This window comes from Neopsephotus bourkii, unplaced genomic scaffold (genome assembly GCF_033783945.1).
Source record: "Neopsephotus bourkii isolate Nb327-2 ecotype Australia unplaced genomic scaffold, CSIRO-AGI_Nbou_v1 NB_1655, whole genome shotgun sequence".
Lineage (NCBI taxonomy): Eukaryota > Metazoa > Chordata > Aves > Psittaciformes > Psittacidae > Neopsephotus > Neopsephotus bourkii.
The window spans coordinates 5485139-5507292 of record NW_026902129.1 but is presented as its reverse complement, the minus strand read 5'-3'; the positions used below and the strand labels follow the sequence as shown (position 1 = coordinate 5507292).

Genomic DNA, 22154 nt, shown 5'->3' with positions numbered 1-22154 from the left:
TTTACTGGGATCACAGGCAACAGTAAAGGAGAATCTGAGCTTGTAAATAATGACTGCACATCTGGTGACGCATTATACACAGTCTGCAGTGACACTGTGCTGTTCACTAAGGCAGTGAAGGCTTTAAACATAATTTCAATCCATTTCTGCCATTGAACTCTTTACTACCATGGGGAAAAAAAATTAGATGTCTTTTTTTCCTTCCCTCTTCCCTCTCCTCCTGTTTATGGGTATCTAGAGAGGTAGGAAAGACCTTCTTTGCTCAACATTTCATGCAGTTCTGGTTCTAGCTACGAGCACTTGGCATGTCTGCACTCTGCAGCATGGATGTTAACAGTCAAGAGAAATACAGGTGCTACTGGAATAGCCTGCCCAAAATGTAGCAGAGATGAGTAGCTCCAAAAAGTAGCTGGACTTAGTTCCAAGGAATGCATTTGTGTAACACTGTGTGATGCCTTCCTGCATCAAATGTGCAAACAGCCCATGGGACTAGAGGGAAGGACTGCAGTGAGACCTCTGAGCACAAAAGCGTGGGCAATGATCAAACCTAAAGAGGCTTAAAGTGCTGCTGAGGTTAGGATGGGCACTGCAGGCATATGCAGCCCTGGCAAGACCTACTCACAATTTTTCACTTCTGTAGTGTGTGTGAGAGGCACTTGACAGAAAGGGAATTTGGCACTACTGCTTGCTAGGTGCACTTTCAGCCAGAAGCTGCAGGTGGGGAGAGACAAAAATGACAAGCTGCCAGCACAAGATATTTTCCTCTTAGTTGATCTTATTCCTGTAGTTAAGGACATGTTTGTCTTTTTTTTCCTCTTTCTCCCCCGTGCTGTCACGCAAGAGCTTCAGGAGCCAACTTCCTACATTAAACTAACTGCTGCTGGCAAGACAGGAGGCACAGAGTGTTCAGCATGGGAGAGCAAAGCCCTGTTACCCGCGCTGCATCTTACCGACATAGAGCTGGCTGTACAATTCCAGCCGCGTGTGGCCTTCTGTTGGTGCTTTCCGGACCTCCACGGGTAACTGGTCTACCTGCAGGCTGGCTTGCTTGACGTTCCTCTCAGCATTGACACGATGCCACTGATCATCATTGAGCTGGTTGGGAGATCTAACGACGATTTCCACAGGCCCGTTTCCAACATCAAATGAAAAGGAAACCTCTGTAGCAGCTGAAACGCCAAGCAAAAGGGAACCCATTGTACACAAATTCACTTCCGAAAAAGAAAGGAGTCACATTTACTAGAAACAGGCACCACTCAGAACCTTTCAGGATTTATAAGCATATTTCTGAGTTGAGTAGGAGTTAATGTATTTCCAAAGAAGCTGTTGTGAAAAGTTTCCATAGCATGTGACAAAAATCAGATCAATTTGGCTTGTAAAATTTAACCAGAATAAATTACATCCTGGAAGAGGATTTTTTATTTCCATCTGTAATTTCGATAATACTGAAAAAATTTGTTCACCAGCTTTCAGAAGAAAACATCAACAATGACATTAATATTTGATCTCTGCAGCTTTCCAGTTTCCATAGGGGTTTTTTTCAGGGTAATATGCATTTTGATACATAGTGGTGCAGAAGTTATCTACATTTTTGTTTCTGTCCATGGGCAATTAATTTTTACAATGAGCTAATAACACAGTGGTAATGACCTCTGTGAGTTTTTATGGCTGAAAAAGAAGTGGACTATTAGCTAGCATTACAGTGCTCTATTTATAGTAGATGATTCAAAACCTGTTTGGAAGTTTTACAAATGTACAGTAGGACCTCCTGACATTCCTCCAGGTCATTTTCAGCAAACCCTATAATCAATACTTATTATTAAACAGGGATTGTGAATAATAACATATATGATTTAGTTTGTATAATTTGGGGCTGTAAATGTTATGGTAGCTAAACATCAGCTGGAAGGGTTTACCTGAAACAGATTATCGATGATAACATTCACAAAGGAGGATGCCAGACAGAAGACCATCAAAAGTTCCACCTAATGTGTTTTTCTGTCATATAAAATAAAAAAGGCACAGTGCTCTCTCAGTTCTTCCGAAAAACCTCAGGTGCCCAATTATGGCCTCAGTGTCCCAGTACAGCTCTGGTTTCTTGTTCAAATGAATTAACAAAACAGTATTATCCTACTCAGCAAGGCTATTAAGTTGTGGTAGAAGCCCCACTCTGTGATTAGTATTATTACTAACAATACTAATAGCGGACAATATTTCTGCCAAATAGATTATCACAAGGTTGTGTCTGATGGAATGAAACGCACTGTTACAAAAACTGGAAGGGACAGGAGTACACTTTTTATAGAGCATGTTCTTTCAAAACACATTTATTATACAGTTGACATCTTCGACTTCTTTTCTGCAGATTGGCTATTTCTAGAAGAAAAAATTAAAAGCATATTTTATTGCTGTTGTGGTTCTCTTGTTCTCTGATGAATAAAATTATTTCATTTCTTGAATGAACTGCTTTTCATAAGCTGTGAATTTAGTCTGTTTGGCCTTCTGCACTTCATAAGATGAAAACCGTGTGAGCCAAAGCTTGCCATTAAAGAAATAAAGATGTTTCATTTTAATGTTATTATGTCTTATAACTTCAGCGGTTCTGCCAATAAACTTAGGCAACTAGGAATTAGAGTAAAATCTCACCAGTACTTATGCTGTATGCTGTGTCCAGGTTTATTTACTGTGTAATTCTCCTTTAACTTTATGCCTTGGAGAACTGCTGCAGATCTCTTCACTGTCAGGCTTGAACTGCTTCCCAAAAGCAGTCTACAAGGCTAAGAACTCCTTAGTAGACTTATCACCTTATTCTGAGGCAACTAATGACACTGTTCATATTGCTCATGGGTACTTTGAGTACAATCCCATTCAGGATTTTGAAAACCCCTGCAAGAATGGTTCTTTGCAAGTTTTTGGTCTTCTGGATGGAAGCATCTCTAATTTTTTACCCTTATTTTAAAAGAGAAAGGAGTAGAGACTTGACAATAGAGAGATTTCCAGTAGAAGTTCTGCTCCTGCATAGTCTAACTTTACATATGGCTTTAAACTGAGATCTGTATCACAGCCTGAAAGACTTACAATGAAGTATGTACTTAGTAGAGAACATCATTCACTTTGACATGAGTACCATTTGTATAAATTCATAGTATATTTTTATATTTCAATTTATACTTAGGGAAAGAAAAGCATTCCAGAAAAGTCTCAAAGGTCATTTTCAGTGCACGTACCTGCTGACATGCTGAAAGTTAGAGAAGGAAGTATAGGATTTATGGACTCTGCTGATCCTTCCCTAAGCAACCTAAAAACAGGACTCTCATAAACCAAAAAAGGAGTCTATTTGCTAGACGGATGGACTGAAAAACACATGAAATATGTCAGTGAAAAGAGCTTTGCAGATGGGCACAGGCTGCATGACAGCATGTCTTGCATGACAGTTATGTTGCTGGCTCTGATTTTTATTCTTCATTTCCACTGCAATTAATTTTTGAGTCTACATATTAAGCATATTCTCAAACAAGGGGCATCTCTATGTGAAATGACTGGCACTTGTACCCTAACAGAAATGAGGCATTCCTGCCCATGGAAGGGAGGCTTAGAACTAGATGATCTTCCGGTCCCTTCCAACCCTAACTATTCAATGATTCTAAGTGCTAACACACGCTAGTCAGAAAAGGAAGACAAAACAAATTGTACCCTGCAATAAATGCGACAGGGGATCTAGTGACAACTGACACAGAGAAGACTGAGGTACTCAGCAACTTCTTTTGTCTCAGTTTCCACTGGCAATTGCTCTTCACACATCTCCAAGCTCCTGAATCTCAGGGCATGGACTGAGGGAATGAAGTGGTCAAGGTCAGGCCGGACACAGCTTTGAGCACGCAGCACTACCCCCACTCCTACTTTTCCCTCTATCCCAGCTTACTGCTGAGTGTGGTGCTGCATCTGATGGAGCATCCCTTTGGTCAACTGTCCTGGCTGTGTCCCTTTCCAACTTCTTTGCTGCCTTAAGCCAAATGACTGGGGGAGATGTGAGAAAGAGAGAAAGGCTTGATGCTGTGCCAGCACTGCTCAGCAACAGCCAGAACACAAGTGTGGTGTCAACACTGGTTTAGGCACAAATCCAAAACTCAGCATTGGACAAGCTGCTGTGGAAAAACTTAACCCCATCTCAGACAGATCCATTACAGTATCAGATTTGTTTAGAAGTTCAGCATAAACAGTTACGTAGAAGAACAGCAATTATTTAGGGTTTCTTTCCCAAGTGTGGTTTACTTTTCAATCTCTCTATGCCTACACACACAATCCTTGCATGATGTGGCATCTTTGATTCAAACACATCCTTAGCTGACATGTCAGTGGTGTTATTACTCTGTCAGAAGGGGATGATAAAAAGGTATCTAACATACATGTGCACACGTGACTTATTCACAGAGACCAACCAAACCAGAGCAAGGGTTTTTCCAGAAACATGCAGAAAATGAGTTGCACAGGTCCCAGAGATTCCTGCTGGTCACTTTGTACCTCACAAAATGAGTTTTCCCAATGATCATTCTACTTTCTATTCTACCAAAGAGCAGAGAACTCAAACCAGTTGTTGTAAGAAATGAGAATGAAGATCAGACATTGAATGAATATCTGAAATTGCTTAATTATGAAACAATAATAAAAAAGGTGGAGTTTAATTTATTCAGTCAGTACAACTGTTTTGTGATGGAAACTTCATAAAACGGAACAAAGATGAGTGTTTTATGTGCTCCTGCCACATACATTCACTCAATAAACTGAGGTTTGTGGCTTAGTTTTACCCTTTCCGTGCCTTATGCAGTTACATATAATTAAATCTGAACTTGTTTCTTTCATCGATTCAATTTGCTAAGGTCTCAGGTCACTGTCAGCCATCTGTTCAGAACACAGAAGTGCAACCTTGCAAACAAAATGCCCTTCCGGCTCTTTGTTCTGTGTTCCTGGTTTTAGCTCTATTCAGATCCCACCATCTGAAAATCTATGAGCCATTTGCCCATAAAAAGGCACGGACATTACCTAGCCACCCTGCAGAAAGACTTGGACAGGAAGAGGGGACTAACAAGAACTTTACAAAGTTCAACAAGGACAAGTATAAGGTCTTGCACCTGGAAAAACATAATCCAGGAGTGCAGCACAGGTTAGAATCTACCTGGCTGGGGAGCAGCTCTGTGCATAGGGACCTGGGGTACTGGCGGACAACAAGCTTACTATATGAGCAAACGGTGTGCAGCTGCGGCAAAGAAAGCCAGCAGGGTGCTGGGGAACATCAACAAGGGCATCCCCAGCAGCTATGTCATTATCCCACTGTATTCAGCACTTACCAGGCCACATCTGGGGAGGTGTTCAATTTTGGTCCCCACTATACAAAAAAGACATGGACAGGCTGAAGAGGGTCCAGAGAAGAGCCACAAAGATGATCAAAGCACTTCTGGTAAATATGTTTTAGTTAAGCACAAGTTATGAAGCTCAACTGCATGGGAAGCAGCCTATACTTCTACGTCCTTTGCTGTGCATGAACTGTCATACAAATGAATTGTTATACTTTCCTGGTATTCAAGTTCTATGAGTATCTAGGTCTCCTATTTTCCTAGAACTTCTTGCGTTTCAAGTCTCTTTTCTTCCTATTTCCCTCTTGTCGATAAAACTGCAGGCTAGGCTCTCTGGCTATAATGAGGCAACCAGGAGAGAGAGATGCTGACAGATGGGTGAGTGCTCACAAGATGCTGAGAAGCAGGTGGAGGTTCTCAAGACACATAAGCTGTGAAAAAAAGAAGGAGGAGGGATTACAACCCTCCCCACAGTCATTTTTGTCTGTTTCTCTCCTCTCCCATTAGCCTCTCTTGGAAACATGGACTTTCATCCTCCCTTGTACTTTGTTTCTTGCTTCTGATGTATTTTTATACCCTTCAATGGGATTCACTGATGTTTTAGCAGACTTGTATCAAAGCGAATAGTACCTAACTTCCTTAGGATCTTTTCGAAATCCTGTTCTGAGAACATAAATGCCTTGTAACAGCTAGAATCGGAGCTCACTGCCTTGGCTGTAAAACAGGATAAAACAATAATATGCAGACTAAAACCTGCCAGACAGATATTTCCTCCCTCCACTTTGCTTGCTTGTTCTGTGAATAAAAGCAGCTTGAAAACATTCTATCTCTGTAAGGGTAACACCTGCCAAACTTCTTGGACAGTTTGTTTGTAAATACAAATGAAGGGCTCTGACTAAACCAGTATCTTATTTGAAATCCATCACCACGGTCAAGATCAGCTGTCATATCTGTAGCCACTAGAATCCTTCCCACTGATTTTAGTAGACTCTGGGTAGAAAAGAGAGCTTTCTGGGATTTGAAAGCAACTATCACGTCCACCTTTCCAATTTCTACTCAGAAAGCAGAGTTTAAAGATAGTTTTACATAGTCATCTCTAAATTACCTGCCCTGCTGCCCTCATTTGCACAGGGGTGAGAAATGGCCATGCCAATGCTGACATTGAAACAGCCTTGACAGGTTGTTCCTGGCTGCTGAAAGTATGTGGAAAGGGCTACAGATGCTACCCTGAAGTGCCATATTGGAGCAAAGGACCTGCTTTGAGGAGGTCACTTCCCAATGGACACAACTAAAAATTAAAGCCACCAAACCAGTATCTGAGAGAGAAATCGTTGATCCAAGTTGTTTGACTGCAATGCAAGAATTACTGTGTAGCCTGGCTCTCTGTTAACAGTCTGGCAGTTGTCAAAAATCGTGGCCATATTTATAATAATTGGACTAAGCATCTGGAAGATTTTATCGTTTATCTAATTCCCAAATGAAATCGCTATTTGAACTAATGAGCGAAAGCTTCACTCATTTGACCAAATGACAGTGCACATCTATGCCCAAGACTGCAGTGATCCCTGAGCTAAGTGCCAAATGAACTAGCTCTGGAAGCTGCACAGCTGCATCAGCACGATGCTGTGCCAAGAGTAATTAGTTCTAATGAGTGGCTATACTGCACCTAAGATCAAACCCAGCAGAGCTGAGTGCTGATTTTTGTGGACATGCTATCTTTCCTTAAGATCAGCTCTAACATAGGGGTACACTGCACAGACTAAACACACTCTTTATTTGCCTGTAGGTTAACAAGTCAAACAAAAAAAAACCACTGCAAGTTTACTCTCTTAGATCTTACACAGTAATTTATGTGTCAGGAAGGAAAAAAGGGTGAGTAATGCTATCACTACAATTTATCACCATTTAACACCCATTTCTCACAGCATAAATCGATCCACAACATACAGTATAATCAGCGAGACTCTTGTCTTCCTGAACCTTTAGAACAACCTGATATTCTTCATGGAGTAAACAATGCATTGGACAATCACAGAATCATAGGATGGTTTGAGTTGGAAGGGACCTCAAAGATCACCTAGTTCCAAACCCCTACCATTGGCAGGGACACATTCCATTAGACCAGGTCGCTCCAAGCCCTGTCCAACCTGGCCTTGAACACTACCAGGGATGGGGCAGCCACAGCTTCTCTAAGCAACACATTCCAGTGCCCTATCACCCTCACCATAAAGAGCTTCTTCCTTACAACCAATCTAAATCTACCCTCTTTCAGTTTCAAATTATTGCCCCTTTCCCCTTTGTGCTTGTGCGGCAAGCCTGCATAAAAAGTATTTCTCGACCTTTCTCATAAGCCCCTTTTGTATATTGAAAGGGAGCAATAAAGTCCCTGCTGGAGCCCTCTCCTCTTTAGGCTTAACAACCCCAACGCCCTCAGCCTCTCTTCACAGAAAAGGTGCTCCAGCACTGTGACCCTCCTCTAGACCCACCTTAACAGGTCCCTATCTGCCTTGGCTGGGGACCATAGAGATGGATGCAGTTCTCCAAGCTGGGTCTCACAAAAGCAGAGAAGGGCAGAATTACCTTCCTCAACCTGCTGACCACACTTCTTATAAAGCCCAGGATATAACTGGTTTTCTGGGCTGCAAGTGCAGATTAACAACTCACACCCAATTTTCCACCCAACATCATTGCCAACTCCCCCTCTGCAGGGCTGCTCTCAATCCATTTATGCCCCATCTGCAGAGATGTTGGGGACTGCCCCAACCCAGGTGCAGGACATTTACCTGACCTTGTTGAACTTCATATGGTTCACATGGGCCCACTCCTCCAGACTGTCCAGATCCATCTGGATGGCGTTTCTTCCCTCAAGCTATTAACTGCACCACTCCCCTGCAAATTCATCAGGAATACAGAACTCTTCACAATGTCTGAAGCATCTCATGACCTTTCAATGTGCTTTTATTGAATGTTTTCATTTTGAAATTTTCGAAGTATCCTGCAGACCGAAGAGTCCCCCACAAATCAGAATGAAACATAAAGAAAAAGGCTTTGTCAAAGTCAGCAAAGAGCATCCTCTGAAGTGCTATCCTCACATTTCTGATCCTTATTTTCTCCACCATTTAGTCTGCAGCCTGAAGGCAGCTGATTCAGTGTCTGCTGTGTGCAGTATCTGTATCTGGTAGCTGTAAACTTGCAGTGACATTTCTTAGCGAATGGACAGGGAATTAGATCTTCTGATAGACACTGTCCTGATTCAGCAAAAGCTGCTGGTTTATTATGCACATGACTATTTTGTCACATTGTAAGACAAGACTGCCCATCAATATATTGTTTTGCTGTATATTTAAAAGACGTGAACTTTAACACATTACTGTCCTTCTTCTGTGATACACATCAACTTTCCAATAAGATTTCAATTGGATTGGTAATTTCAACAGCTGGACTTTCAGAGAGTCACAGCTTTCTGTTTAGAGGAACGTACTGTCTTTGGATTAATGGGAATGACATATGTTACTGTCCTCCTTTCATAATTTTGTTTTATGACTGTTCAAATCTATTTCCATGTATCTGGCTGTCTGACTGAATAGCTAGTGTTTTCTTGTTCCTTCATTGCCTGAGTGGATTAGACTCCCTCTACTATAATAATTTTTGCCTAAGAATAATCTTTGCCTAATCATGCTGAGCCCTTCAAATTCATTACCCTCACCTGAGGTTTTAATCTTAGATATTCAATACATACCGGTTGACTCAGAAGTACTGTACTACACTGCAGCATAGTCCTGGGAAAATCTGGGACTCTCATAGTCTGGGATTCCCAGAGCACTCTGTGGGAATCTAGTTTAAGATCACTGTAATGTTTTTCATCAACTTCAGTAAAAAAGAGTGCTGATGGACTGTAAGACTCCTACTTCACTGATGCTAGTTCATTTGTTGCCTGCTTCCCTTGATTGACCTCTAATGCTGAATACATGCCCCCCTAGATGGTACTGGAACATAACACTGAGATTGTCTGCCGAAGCTCATAGTCAATGAGTGACAGTAGGAGGCAGAAAGAAGAAATTAAAAAGTATACTAATTATCAGCAGTGTATCACTCACAGTAAATGTGTGTTTCTGAAGCATGGCATCAGGATGGCTTTTGTTTGTATCCATATGGCCAGCAGATTATAATAGTGTGTACTTAATAAGATTTTGCTAGTGTCATCTATATTTCTGTCAGCTAATTGTGCATTATTGCAGTTTCCTGCATATTTCAGTTCCAAAATGTAAATCACGAAGTCCTGCATTTCCCATTTTTCCCAGTACATGATTAGTCCTCTTGGATTGCATTAGCAAAGTCAAAGAAACTACAATTTGTTACAAGTAAATATATAAAGAAATAAAAAATTACAGGTCATTATTCTGCAAGTCTGTTGTCTAATCTGCAGCATTAAGCTTCATTCTGTTGTGCACCAACATCCATCCCTATCTACATATTCTGAAACATCTGCAGATGTATTTCAGTGCTTCCTTACTGCTGTTTTACACGAGTTTAGCTAGCAACACAATCCTACCCTTCTGGTTTTCAGTATTTAAGGGAATAACATACTAGAATAAGACTGTGTGGAGTAATTTCTTCAAGTGCATTTTTATAGCTGCACTGTTTCAACAATGCTAGTATTAAAAGTGGGCTATTCACTGCCATAATTTGCTCCCAAAAGGTTCAGGAGTTGCTTATAGAAAGAGGTGTATCTGTTAGATGCAGTTCGTCTTGGTAACAGCTTGCTACTGGTAGAGAGTAATGATGTTAGTGAGCTGTTGTGTTTCCACGCACATGCAAGATTAGATTGCTCCTTTGTAACAGAAGATGAAGCAGAGTTATAATCCTTCCTTGAGTTTTCCCTAGGGTCATCCAACCTGCTGTCTGACTGCAACTGAGGGGGCACTTCTAACTGCTGGAAACCTGTCTTGACCTTTTCCAAAGCACGCAGGATACCTGCAACTGGCTAAATGCTCTCCAGGAGCAAGGCAGCAGAAAACCAAACACCTGGGGATGGACACCTACTCTGCTTCTACTGGCAGACAACCACTTACACATGTAATTTGCTACGTTTTGGACACGCGTAAATATACTGGACCTGAATGTGAAGGGAAATCAGAAGTGCATGCAGCACCTTCCTCACCATGAGTAAATATCTGAGTGAGGACAAAGATAAGGAGAGATCTGATTTTGGTAATAACTAAGAATCAGTTGTTTTTATTTCACTTTAAATAAACTCTGCTATCAACCAGCCAATCAAGCAGAAATACCAGTCCAGTCTTCCTACACAGCAGATTAGATTGCTTTGGGGAATAAGAAAATATTGCATTTAAATGAAAGTACTGAATTTTCTCATGAACGATCATGCAAAGGCCAAATATGCCCCAAGAAGATAATTATTTAATTATTTCTTAATAAAACTAATGCTAATTACACCCCAGCTGTCTTGTAAATAAGCATTTGGAGACAACTCAGATTTTTATGATTATATTTTAGTTGAAGTAGCAATTTTCAGCCATGGACACCAGGAATGAAAAAAATCCTAACCCCATTATCAGTCCTGCATACACAGGGAACCAATGCAAAGATACATGAAAGGACTTGTTTTAAGGTCAATCATCTGATGGTTAGAACAGGGCTTGGAAAAAACACCCACTTGCTGTAAATAACATTTCAGAGAGATGATGATACCTCCCACCTAGCCAGCCCTCTTTCAATAACTACTTAGCTGCTTGGAAAGAAGGAAGGAAAGGTGACTCAGTTGAATGTCTTGTTGATTCATCTCATGAGAGCTACTAAAGCTTAAAAAAACACAGCAGCAGTATCTTCTGGTCTCTTTTGTGAGGAATGATTCACACAAAGAGAACTGTAGTCAGTGCACTGAGTGGAAAAGTAGAGGAGGCGTGTGTTTCCCTGCCTGTAGTGGGTTAGAATATACTTCATTATATCCTTTTAACTCCAGCACTTTACCATGAAACTGAATTGGTCCCATGCAATGGAAGACACCACAACAAGGGGAAAGCACAGACATTAAATCACAGCTCTCCCGTGCAGCATATAAAGGGGCTTGTATAACTAGTAGGTTTTTCTTGTTGGATGAAAGGCAAAATAAAACTGGGTGTTAACGTTCATGAAATCAGATTATGTCTGAGCATGGTAAAGTATCAAAGAGATTTTGAGCAGAGAGAGCAGGTTCTTTTGCTACAAAAAAATGCTATGAAGTTGGCATGGTTCTAAAAATACTGAACAATGGGTCTCAGTGCTTATAAGCAGATACAAAGGATAGCAACCCCCCTCTTGAATCTATCACATCCAAATGTCATAAAAATCATCCAAAACTGTAAACTGATTATAATAAAAGTGGTAAGGGCCTGGTCCATGCCAGGAAAGTAGACATCAAGACTGTCACTCTTCTGTGGTGTGACTGTGAGAAAGCACATTGCTTGTGCTCTTTCATCCTCTTTGGTATTTTTTCATATCCTCCGATTTGTACATTAGCTGTAGGTTGTGGTTAAGACTTGTAAAGGTATTTAGATGCTTGGGTGGTAGCTACCAAAACACTCTTACATCAAGGCAGGTGCCCATGATGATATGAATGTAATGATTTTTCTGCTTGGTCATGTAAGCTTTTGTCATTTGCAGTGGCTGTTTTATGAGCAATTTTTCATGGCTGCTATTTATTTCTCTGTGGCTGTCCAGGGGGTCACAATCAGGGTAAGGACCCTGTTGCACTATGCACTGCTCTAACACAATAAAAAAAGCCCATCCAAATATATGATTCAAGTTCACTTCTAACGTAGTAACTTTATATGAAAAGGGTGTATGTGAAATGGCAGGGCAGATGGACTGAGCTAACTGTAAAACTCTGGTTGTCTGCGACAGTGAGGATCTAAATCCAAGGACCCAGAAGGTCTGCTGCTGTCACGTGCCTAAAACATCTAGTAATTTTGTGCAGTTTAGGAAATACTTACTTTCTGCATGAAAATATCAGCATACATGAAAAAGGTAACACAGTGTATGTAGTTTTGGCATGCAACAGAAAGTAGACTGGAAATGAGGGAAAGACCTAACATAAGCTAGTGGGTGGTAGGCCTTGCAACGGTTTGCCATGTGTGGCATGTATTTAGTGCAACACAAAGTTAGAGAGAGCTATACCTTTTGAATGCCAGCCAGTTCCCACCTTGAACTGTATGTGAGCTGTACCTGATTTATAAGGCACTGCTTATAAAATAAAGTGGCATTTATGGCATTAAGGAAAACATCCAGCATCCTTGAAAGGAGAGGGGTAATACTGAGGGGATGCTGCATGGCATTATGCAGCGAAGGGTCATGAATGATGTACTAACATTAAGGCAAGACCAAAGCACAGCAACCTGTATCCCGGCAGAGTCCAAGCTAAGTTACAAAGTGGTGCTGATGGCCTTCATTTCCCCACAGCCCTGTGACTAGGATTTTCTGCTGGTCATCCATAGCAGGTTCCCAGTAGGGTGCTTATTTACAGCCTTTGGCTTGCTTCCACATGCCTATTCCCATCTGCTAGTTAGGAACAAGGATACAGGTGGAATTGTCCTTCTCAGATGGGCCATAAATTGCCCTGTTTGAATATGAGGCTTTTCCGCATCACCTACCTCATCTGGAAAGAAATCTTATCCTTAAAAGGATGGTGCTTGCAGTTCTTCAAACTAGATCCTTTTTCATTTGTAACTTTCATATTGTCCTGGATTAGGATGAGAGTTTACAAGTACTGCTGTAAAAACATTTGGGTCAAAAGTTTCCCTGAAGAAATGTAATGTTTTCCCATTTAATGTGATAATTTCGTACTGGCCTCTGGGATGAAGAGATTCCTCAGTGTCCTATGCATTCTTTGACGTGTGGCTAATGCAACACGCTCTCCTAGGGGGTTGTTTTTCAGAGAAGTGACCTTCTGCTAGGAAAGCAAAACAACAACTCAATTAAAAGAAACAATGAAGGTCACACCGGTTTCCCTACCCAGCTAGAGAAATAGAGCAGTGGGAAATGCAAGCTGCATTTACATTAACTGATGGGAATGTAAAGAGTATCATGTAGAAAACTCATCAGTATGGTAGAATTCCATTTCTCTGGAGAAACAATTGATGAAGTTATCAAAATTTGGAAGAAAATATATTAATCAGTCATGTGTTAGAATGTTCAGTCTGGAGGAACGAATGGTGTCTGGGCAGAAGCAAACAGCAGTGGGAATCGCGGTCCCTGGTCTGTCACTGCTTCTTGTCTGATTTTGGAGAAGTTACTTATGTCTCAACTAAGTAGCCTTGAAACAGCTAAGCACAAGAAGCAGTGTAGGACTTCTCAAGTGCAAATGTTGGGTATTAAGAGTGCTGTCAGCATCCCTTGCCCACAAAGCAAGCAGTCCCATCCTGAAGCCTACCACTGCTCCCATGCAAGCTACTCCATGTAATCCCTTTCACAAGCAGCCAAGTTCACTGATCACTCCTTGGGGAGACTTTTAGGGCAGCTAACACTGCAGGGGTTATCAGCCAGGTGACACCTCTGAATATAGGGGTTGTAAGTATTTCTGGCTTTCTACGGTAAACACATTAGGAAGTTCATTTCTCTCTCACATGCTCATGCCAGGGTCAAACACAAGCTGACCTTTATCTCTCTAAGCCTCTTCTTTTTTCTACTGCAAAACTGACTTGTTTACTTACTTCAGAATAACAGTGAGACACAATTCATTAGTGCCTGTAAACTGCTTAGACGTGTTGGGATGAAAAGAGCTACAGAAGTGAGTAGTGTCTTTATCATCAGAATTATATTATACTTGGGGACTGTAGTGGTAGGACAAGGGGTAAAGGATTCAAACTTAAACAGGGGAAGCTTAGATTAGATATAAAGAAGTTCTTCACTGTTAGGGTGGTAAAGCACTGGAATGGGTTGCCAAGAAGTTGTGAATGCTCCATCCCTGGTGGTGCTCAAAGCCGGGCTGGACAGAGCCTTGGCTCACATGGTTTAGTGTGAGGTGTCCTGCCCATGGCAGGGAGGTTGGAACTGGATGATCTTAAGGTCCTTTCCAACTCTAACTATTCTATGATTCTATGATATGACAGTGTTACTAAGGAAGTTTTCTGGAAGCCATTTCACCAGAGGCTTTCCAGAGTAACAGTCTTGGGAATCTGACATGAAACAGTGATGGCAGACACTTTTTTCCAAATTCTCATGCACATGGCCCTTCCAAAATTTGCTTTGAGGAATGCATTTCTTTCAAAACTTGGGATTTCTCTTGATCAGAAAATTCAAACATGATCTATTTGACAAACATCTGACAGGCATGAAGTAGTTTGGTTTTCATAGTCGTTAACTCTCCATAATCTTCTACCCATATCTTATTAATGTACTAAACCATACTCTTGCTCATCTGACCCTACTCAGGTACATTATCCAGCTGTATTTTAGGCAGCCCCTTGCCTGCTGCAGAGTTTCAAGTTAGGATCCTGAGGGCTTGTTTCTCTGCAGCAAAATGGCTTTAGACAGAGTCCCTTATGCAAAGCTACCATTGCCAGGGAGGAGTGGCTGCAAGTAAGAACTGAATGGGGAGGAGAGCTGAGAGTCTTCCAAGAATTCAAAATGAAATTCTTGTCATCTTTCATCTGTCAACATTCAACCCTGAAGTGCTTAAAAACCAAAGAGCATTAGGATTGCTGGTAAAGACCTGGAGGATCCACGTTGCTGTTTGATGTTGTCACTTCATAGGTGCTTTCGGGTACACAGGGTAACAAATGAAGGGCTATGAGAAAGATGCCAAACACTTCTGCAAAATGACATTCAAGCTTTTGAGGGATTGCTTTTAGTAAAGGCACTGACACTAAAGGGTCAACACTGCTCACCTGGCAACTTTGTAGACAGCAGGTTACATACCTCCCAGTCCTAAAATGTAGGTCAGGGTTAAAGAAAAAAAACACCCACCCATGACAAAGGGGAGAGAGGGCCTGTATAAATGAATAAAAAATAGTGTTCTTAATGTTCTCAATTGTGTTTTTATTGGAAGACTGGATTTTAGCTTAAACCCTTCCCAAAATGTATAGGAAAGCTCTAAGAGAGAAAACAATGGGGTTTTATCTCTCTACAAAAAACAAGTTTATTTTAAAAAGCATATGGAAATTTTGACCAGAGATGTCTGGTTTTTGGAAGCACTGCTTTAGAGAAAAAATTATACTTATCCACCTACCTCCTTTCTAAGCTATCCTAAGCACTGTCAGCTGACCAGAGAGCTATAAAAATAATGGGGTTCTGTAGATTCACTGATGTATGCAAAAACTGAGGCTTCAGGTAATTCTGCATCTCTGCCAACTGTTCCACGAATGGTGAGAGGTACAGGCCTGCCAGAGGAGCTGTTTGATAAATAGAATAACTAAAGGCTCCAGCCACACTCTAGTAGCATTTTATCACAGTTTCTTTCATGACAGTCTTCTTTGTCAGGTGTTTGAAAAAGCTATTCCTTAAATCAAAGAAACATGTTCTTCCCTTCCTGTATTCCACCTCTCCTCAGAGATGGCAATCTGGAGCTTTGCTGAAGGCACATGAAGTTACTCCTCAAGACACTGCGAATTCCACTTCCTTTTCTTATAACATTAGAGATTTAGAAAAAAACCTGTGCAGTTATTAGACCAGAAGAAGCTTCAGGACATCACAACAGTAAAATAACTTACTGAATGGGCCTAGCGACAACTTTTGTGCTCAGAATCAAACATGCAATACCAAACTCCTTTCTAAAGACTTGAAGGTAAGAGTATAATTTACTTCCCTAATGTATTCAGACAGACTGAATGATTTACTTCCCTGATGTATTCATCAAGCACAACAAGCTGATTAAAATACCGAATATTGTAGAACCTTTTAGTTCCTGCTCTGTAGAGCTAAGTTTATGCATCACTAACCATGTATTAGAGGCACACACAAGTATTTCACACATAAGGGAAGAATAAATTAGAATTTGCACCTTCTGTTGTTAGGACACTGATTTCAAGTTTTCCTTTTGGAACTGTTCAAAGTAAAGAAATCGAGAACAGGTTTGTAGGAAGTCATTCTTCCTCTATGAGAAATGTACCTGTAGGAGAGGGCAGTGTTTAAGGCCAGGTTGGATGAAGCCTTGGGTGAGATGGTTTAGTGTGAAGTGTCCCTGCCCATGGCAGGGGGGTTGGAACTAGATGATCTTAAGGTCCTTTCCAACCCTAGCTATTCTGTGATTCTACTAGAGAATTTGATGGGTTAGCTAGAAAGCAGCTTGCCAAAGGAAACCTTTTTCAGGGTTTAGGGGTAATTCTGTAATTACCTTACAGACTTAACTTTATGTTCCTATTAAGAAATAAATTCATATATTAATTTTATGGCACTTCTGTAAAGGGGAAACAGACTTTTTAGAAGCAGCACAGCAGAGTCCACTGCAAGCCATGTAAGGAACTTCTGAAATTCTGAATCTTTACTTTTCATTTGAGTGAATAAAAAAAGATAGCAAATGCAGACTTGAATGAAAAAGCCCCATGAAAACTGTATAAACAAACATTCATTAAACAAACATGTAATTCAGAAGAGAGAATGAGTTTCTCTTTGTTACTAAACCCACAGCATTCAACTCTTTTTGAGCTGTGACCGGTAGAACATTTAAGTCACAGAAAGACCTATTTTCTGGGGCCCTAAAAATTTCAAGCAGTAGTTCCCAGGAAAGAATGCAATTACATTGAATGAACTGCTTTGTACTTTTTAGCAAACATAGTCAGGAAAGTTCTGATCACAAGTATTTTATTACTTTAAGCAGCACCAGTCTGTTTGATCTCACAGTGTTTTAACAGGTGAAATTTTGTATTTCTACCCTCGGGAATTTGTAATCTAAGGTTTAGATTCAGGGACATGAAGCACAGGTTGAATTTATGCATATGCAAGATCACAGCGAAGTCAGTGGATCTCAAGCACAGGCTTAAAATGAAACTTGTGTTTAATGATACTCTGGGTCCCCAGCCACAGGCTTTCAGGAGCTGGTGCATCTACTCAGTGACCCACTGTAGGTGATTGCCATTTAAACTGCGCTGGGTTCAAAAGAATTATAGTCACTACCAAGTCACCTTTATTCACTGTTACTGTCACCTTCTAGGTAAGTTAACAGCATGGCTGGTCTCGTAACTACAGTGGCTAACAATGCCTTTCCATACAGTAGAAGAGCAAGAAGCTCTGGAAATGCCCACCTCAGCTGACTGTACTACTTAGAATCAAGGTGAAATTAGAAATAGCTGTCACTTCATTATTAAAGGGCTGTACTCCTTGTTAATAAAAAAGAGACTCTGTGACTCAATAGGAGCTATTTTGATTTGCACCACTTGCAGATTACAGAAAACTGGGATTAAGCAACATCAACTAAATTCCCTGCAGAAAGAGTGAAAGAAGCTCTCACCCACTTGGAACTTGGCACTTTACTCCTACCCAGAGGGAAAATTTAGTTACATTTTAAATTTAGAAACCAGTTCCTGTTGGTTTCTAAGTTTCTACATTCCAATTTGTGTCTTTAGACTTTGGGAAGCATCAAAACCACCTTTTTATTTTAAAATTACATGGGCCTGTATAAATCACACTGAATCTGCATACAAAGATTATTTGGGGTATGCAAACAGTTTCCTCTCTTCCAACATCAGTGACGTTGGACGCTGACTTACGTGCGTCAATACTTAGAGCTGGGTCTTTGGCATCCATGAGCAGCTCCTGCAGCAAGAGGAAGCAGGAATGTTTTTCCTGGTGCTGGGAGGCAGCTTGCTGCATGGATGTAACCCTGCTGCTTTAATGTGCCACTAAAGGCTGTGGTAACAGCCGCACATAGCACAGCAGGCCTCTTGTCGCTCCCATTTATGGCAGGCTAAACTGGTCGAGGGAGAACAAAGGAGACATGAAACATTTCCCCACCCCCCAGTTCAACTGCTGCAATTTCACCAAGCAGAATTCAAGCACAGCTGAGGATTTTGGCACATTCCTTGGGAAGTTTGTCCCTGGGCCATTAAAAATGGTTTAAATAATAAAATCAACTTGTCTCTTGGTATCATTATGCCCTCTTTTTTCAGATCAGCGATTTTATTAACAGATAATGCTGATAAAGATTTATATTTATGAGATTCTTTAGGGCTTTTAAGTATCATATGCAATTTTTCAGCTCTTTGGCTTCTTACAGCGCTGATTCAGATGCTCCCTCCCTCTTTTTTTTTCTTTTCCCTATTTCCGTAACAAGTATGAGATAAAATAGAAAAGCAACAGAGCTGAAGACATACACTTTCAAGAAATAAATCTGGCATGCAATTTTGGAAAACCTTTTCAGGTCAGTGTCATTCTTGTAACTGATGTTACCAGTTCTATTCTTCTTTGTGTCTATCCCCTCAATAAACAATCCAAATATCCTTCCAGCATTCCTCCTACATAAGGCAACCTGAAAGTAAGTCAAGCAGCTTGATTTGGAAGGTTTTCCCCAGAATTTAGTGAGCTTACAGAGTTTACTGAATGATACACATTACTTGAAACCTACTATCCAACATGAACCTGCTTCAGGTGCCAAGAGTGATGGGGAAGCACATACTTACATTTCAGCTCCAATTTGATAAAGTCAGTGTTCCCCAGATTCTCAAGAAACACCCCATCTGAAGCAGATGTTTTGAAGTAGAAGGATATGTCTGCGCTGGTTTCCCCTTGGAAGGTGGAGAAGTGAAGGTAGGATGATGAAGTAACAAAAGAAGCTGCATTCCAGTAATTCCCTGCATGGGACAGACAGGAAAGATACACGTTTCAGCGCTCCATTGAAGCTGCCTGAAAAGTGAAGCTTTTAATGTCAATATGTGCTGCAGTGTTGTCTATGCTGAACACCCCCCCCCCCCAAACACCTTGATTCTACTATCTCCTTTTTGTTTTTCTGGATATAGCCCGTCAGGTTTCAGAAGGTAGAGCAAGCCGATACATTTATTTTCAAGTACCTAATTTATCATATTCAGTCATACACAAACATGTTGCTACTACAGCTGTACTATAGTAACACTGAATTTATAGGAGATCAGACACATGGGCAAAACACTAATTCAGTGACTGCCTCATCTCAGGCACATTTTGCTTTCATATATTGGCTCTCATGTAACTTTCTAGTTTTGAAATTTACTCTACATAATTATAGCCATTTCTTCTGAAAATGTAGCCATGTCTATTAGAAGTCTACTGGTATGAATAGGAAAAATCCAATAAATGAAGCTAAACGATACAGACACCATTCATACATACTAATATCCTCCGTATATTTTTCCACTGGAAAAACAGAATAATTAAGAAGAGTCAAGAACTGCAACAACACTTCAGCTAGCATGCCAGTCAACATGCTGTGCAAGGTAGAATTATACTGCAAAGACAAATGAATTCATAAGATAAAGCAGACCCGGTAAGCCACTGAGGGACTGAAACAGCAAATTCTAGTTTCATCAGGATGCTTACATGCCCACATTCAGAAATGTATTCAACTATCAATCATTACCTCACCACAGCTCAGCCCTTAGTATTCCAGCTAATAAACACAACAAGAAACTATTTTTCATTCCAGTCAAAACTCCCAGAGATGGGTTTTCTATTATCTGATTACTAACTAGGTGATAATGCTATTATTTCTCTGGTTAGGACTAGATGCATATGCATGAGCATGCTGAAGCTCCAGAAGCTCAACACTGCTCATATATAACACCACTGGCACACACCCAAATTCAAAGTGCTATAATTTGTGTACTTTATTAATCTCTATTCAAATTTAAGTTGAACAACTGAATTAACAGAAGAAGGCTTTAGGTTTAAATACATGTCTACTATTGCTTTCCTTATTTTAATCCCATCACCTCCATTTAATTATGCCTCTCTTAAGAATACAGAATGAGAGAGAGGCTTTGGAAAAAGAAGCGGCTTTTCATTTACTTTAATGCATCCCAGGAAGACTGTGAGATTCTGTGTGTGTGTGCAGGCACATGTGAGCAGTGAAAAGGTGATATAACGGGCATTCATAACATAGATACATAGCTTTGTGAATTAACTATGTCAGCTGGTTTTCAAGATGTATTACTATTTACCCTACTTAGACAAACTGGTAATTTCCAGACTGAATATTAATCATTTCTATAGAAATGTCAATAATCTTCATATCATAGGCAAGAAAACTCAGCTAATTAATTGCAAGGTCTTGCTCTGAAAACATACCTAGTGATAAAGCAACACAGATAAAAAAGGTCTAGAATTTCATTTTCACTCATGCTCTCAGGTCTCTTTCTGTCTCTCACTTTTGAGAGTGCTCTCTATTAGGCTTGCTGATGGTCTACGTGCAGGAGTGCTTTGTCTGTGAGCACAGGATCCAGATGGATTCCTGTACAGACCTTCCAACTTGCAGATGCACCTGGACATCCACATTTCCTTCTCTTGGTAGCCACAGATATGCTAGGTGCTGGCAGACTCTCAAAACAGGTTTTAATCCACTTACTGAATAAAATCACGTGAAATGAGCAGGACTTAGACAAAAAGTCAGGAATACATTAACGCAATCCTTGTTAAGGAACCAGTTCAGCTGCCCTGAAAAACCTTGTAGAAAGTCTTGCATATCTTTCTAAATTAAGTATTTTAGCCCATTGCCTTTACATTCTCTGAGTATTACCCAAGTTATAAGCCTAAACCACAAAGAACACAAAATTCCAGTACTAATGGAGAAAAGCATCTTTTCATTGAGAAGGGCTCACCAGCTGCCTCGCCACCCCAAATACCAGGGTGAGTATGCAGCTGTGTCACCATTCAGCCAAACAGCACAGCCACAATGGGCTCTGCTGCCAGCCTTCCGCCTCTGGCCAGGGATGCTGGTTACGGACCAGCATCACCCAGCCAGCTGTCACTGCACACAAGTCCCATGTTCAGACCATACCTCCACCTCCCATGTTCAGACCATACCTCACACAGCTCAAGAACTACAAGTTAGACACCTACCTTAACTAATCACTTCCACTGATGCATTGACAATGCTTTGTTGAAAGGATCTTATGTTTAATTTTGCCAAGTCCTGGCACTATGAGACCCTAGTCCCTTAACTGTAGCCTCCACTGCAATACTAGATATTATTATCATTACTATTGCAATTCAATAAATAAGAGTAAGACCTGCAACATGAAACAGCTATTTATTTTGTAGTACTTTACTTATATCTTTTTAATGATACCAGAAACTTGAAAGCATTAAGTGCAGTTTAATGTAGACTCAGTCTGCAGTGCTGCAACACTCTGGATTAAATACTTACCCATGACAGTGCATAACAAAAGTTAAGGTTTGCCTTTACAGGGAATTCATTGTCACCTCTACGTGGCCATTCCTTTGTATAGTCAGAGAAGATCTCACTTTCTTAGTTTTTAAAGAAAAATACACATTTCAGAGTCTTTAGAAGTGGTATTGGCTGTGGGTTTATCCAACAGGATCCAACCATATGGCTAAGAATGTCAAACCATCACCACAGTACATTTCTCCAAGTAGGACTACCTCTACTGAGTACAGCTGTGGGACGAGGGGGACAGGTTTGCATTGAAATGCAGGTGACTATTTTGTTGAACAAAATCAATCAATTTTTATTTAGTCCTACCTCTAGTCTATTGAAGAAGTCCCTCACTAAGGAGGGCCACTGCATTTCAGATGCTCTGATCTGACTCTGCAGAAAGCCTTGGCTGCAGATGCTGCTGGCAAGAGAACAAACAAGAAACAGTGCAGACTGAATGGGGAAACCTG

The 22154-nt window shown here is 40.7% G+C and overlaps 1 protein-coding gene across 1 annotated transcript in view; it reads right to left on the bottom strand.

Annotated features, from left to right (window-relative positions):
* Nucleotides 1-22154, bottom strand: part of CNTNAP2 (contactin associated protein 2) — a 1027100-nt gene that overhangs the window by 86805 nt on the left and 918141 nt on the right. The window contains exons 16-17 of the mRNA XM_061374850.1: nt 18959-19129; nt 951-1169 (exon numbers count right to left, since the gene is read on the bottom strand). Coding sequence (XP_061230834.1) covers nt 951-1169; nt 18959-19129 — 390 coding nt within the window. The remainder of the gene's footprint in view (nt 1-950; nt 1170-18958; nt 19130-22154) is intronic.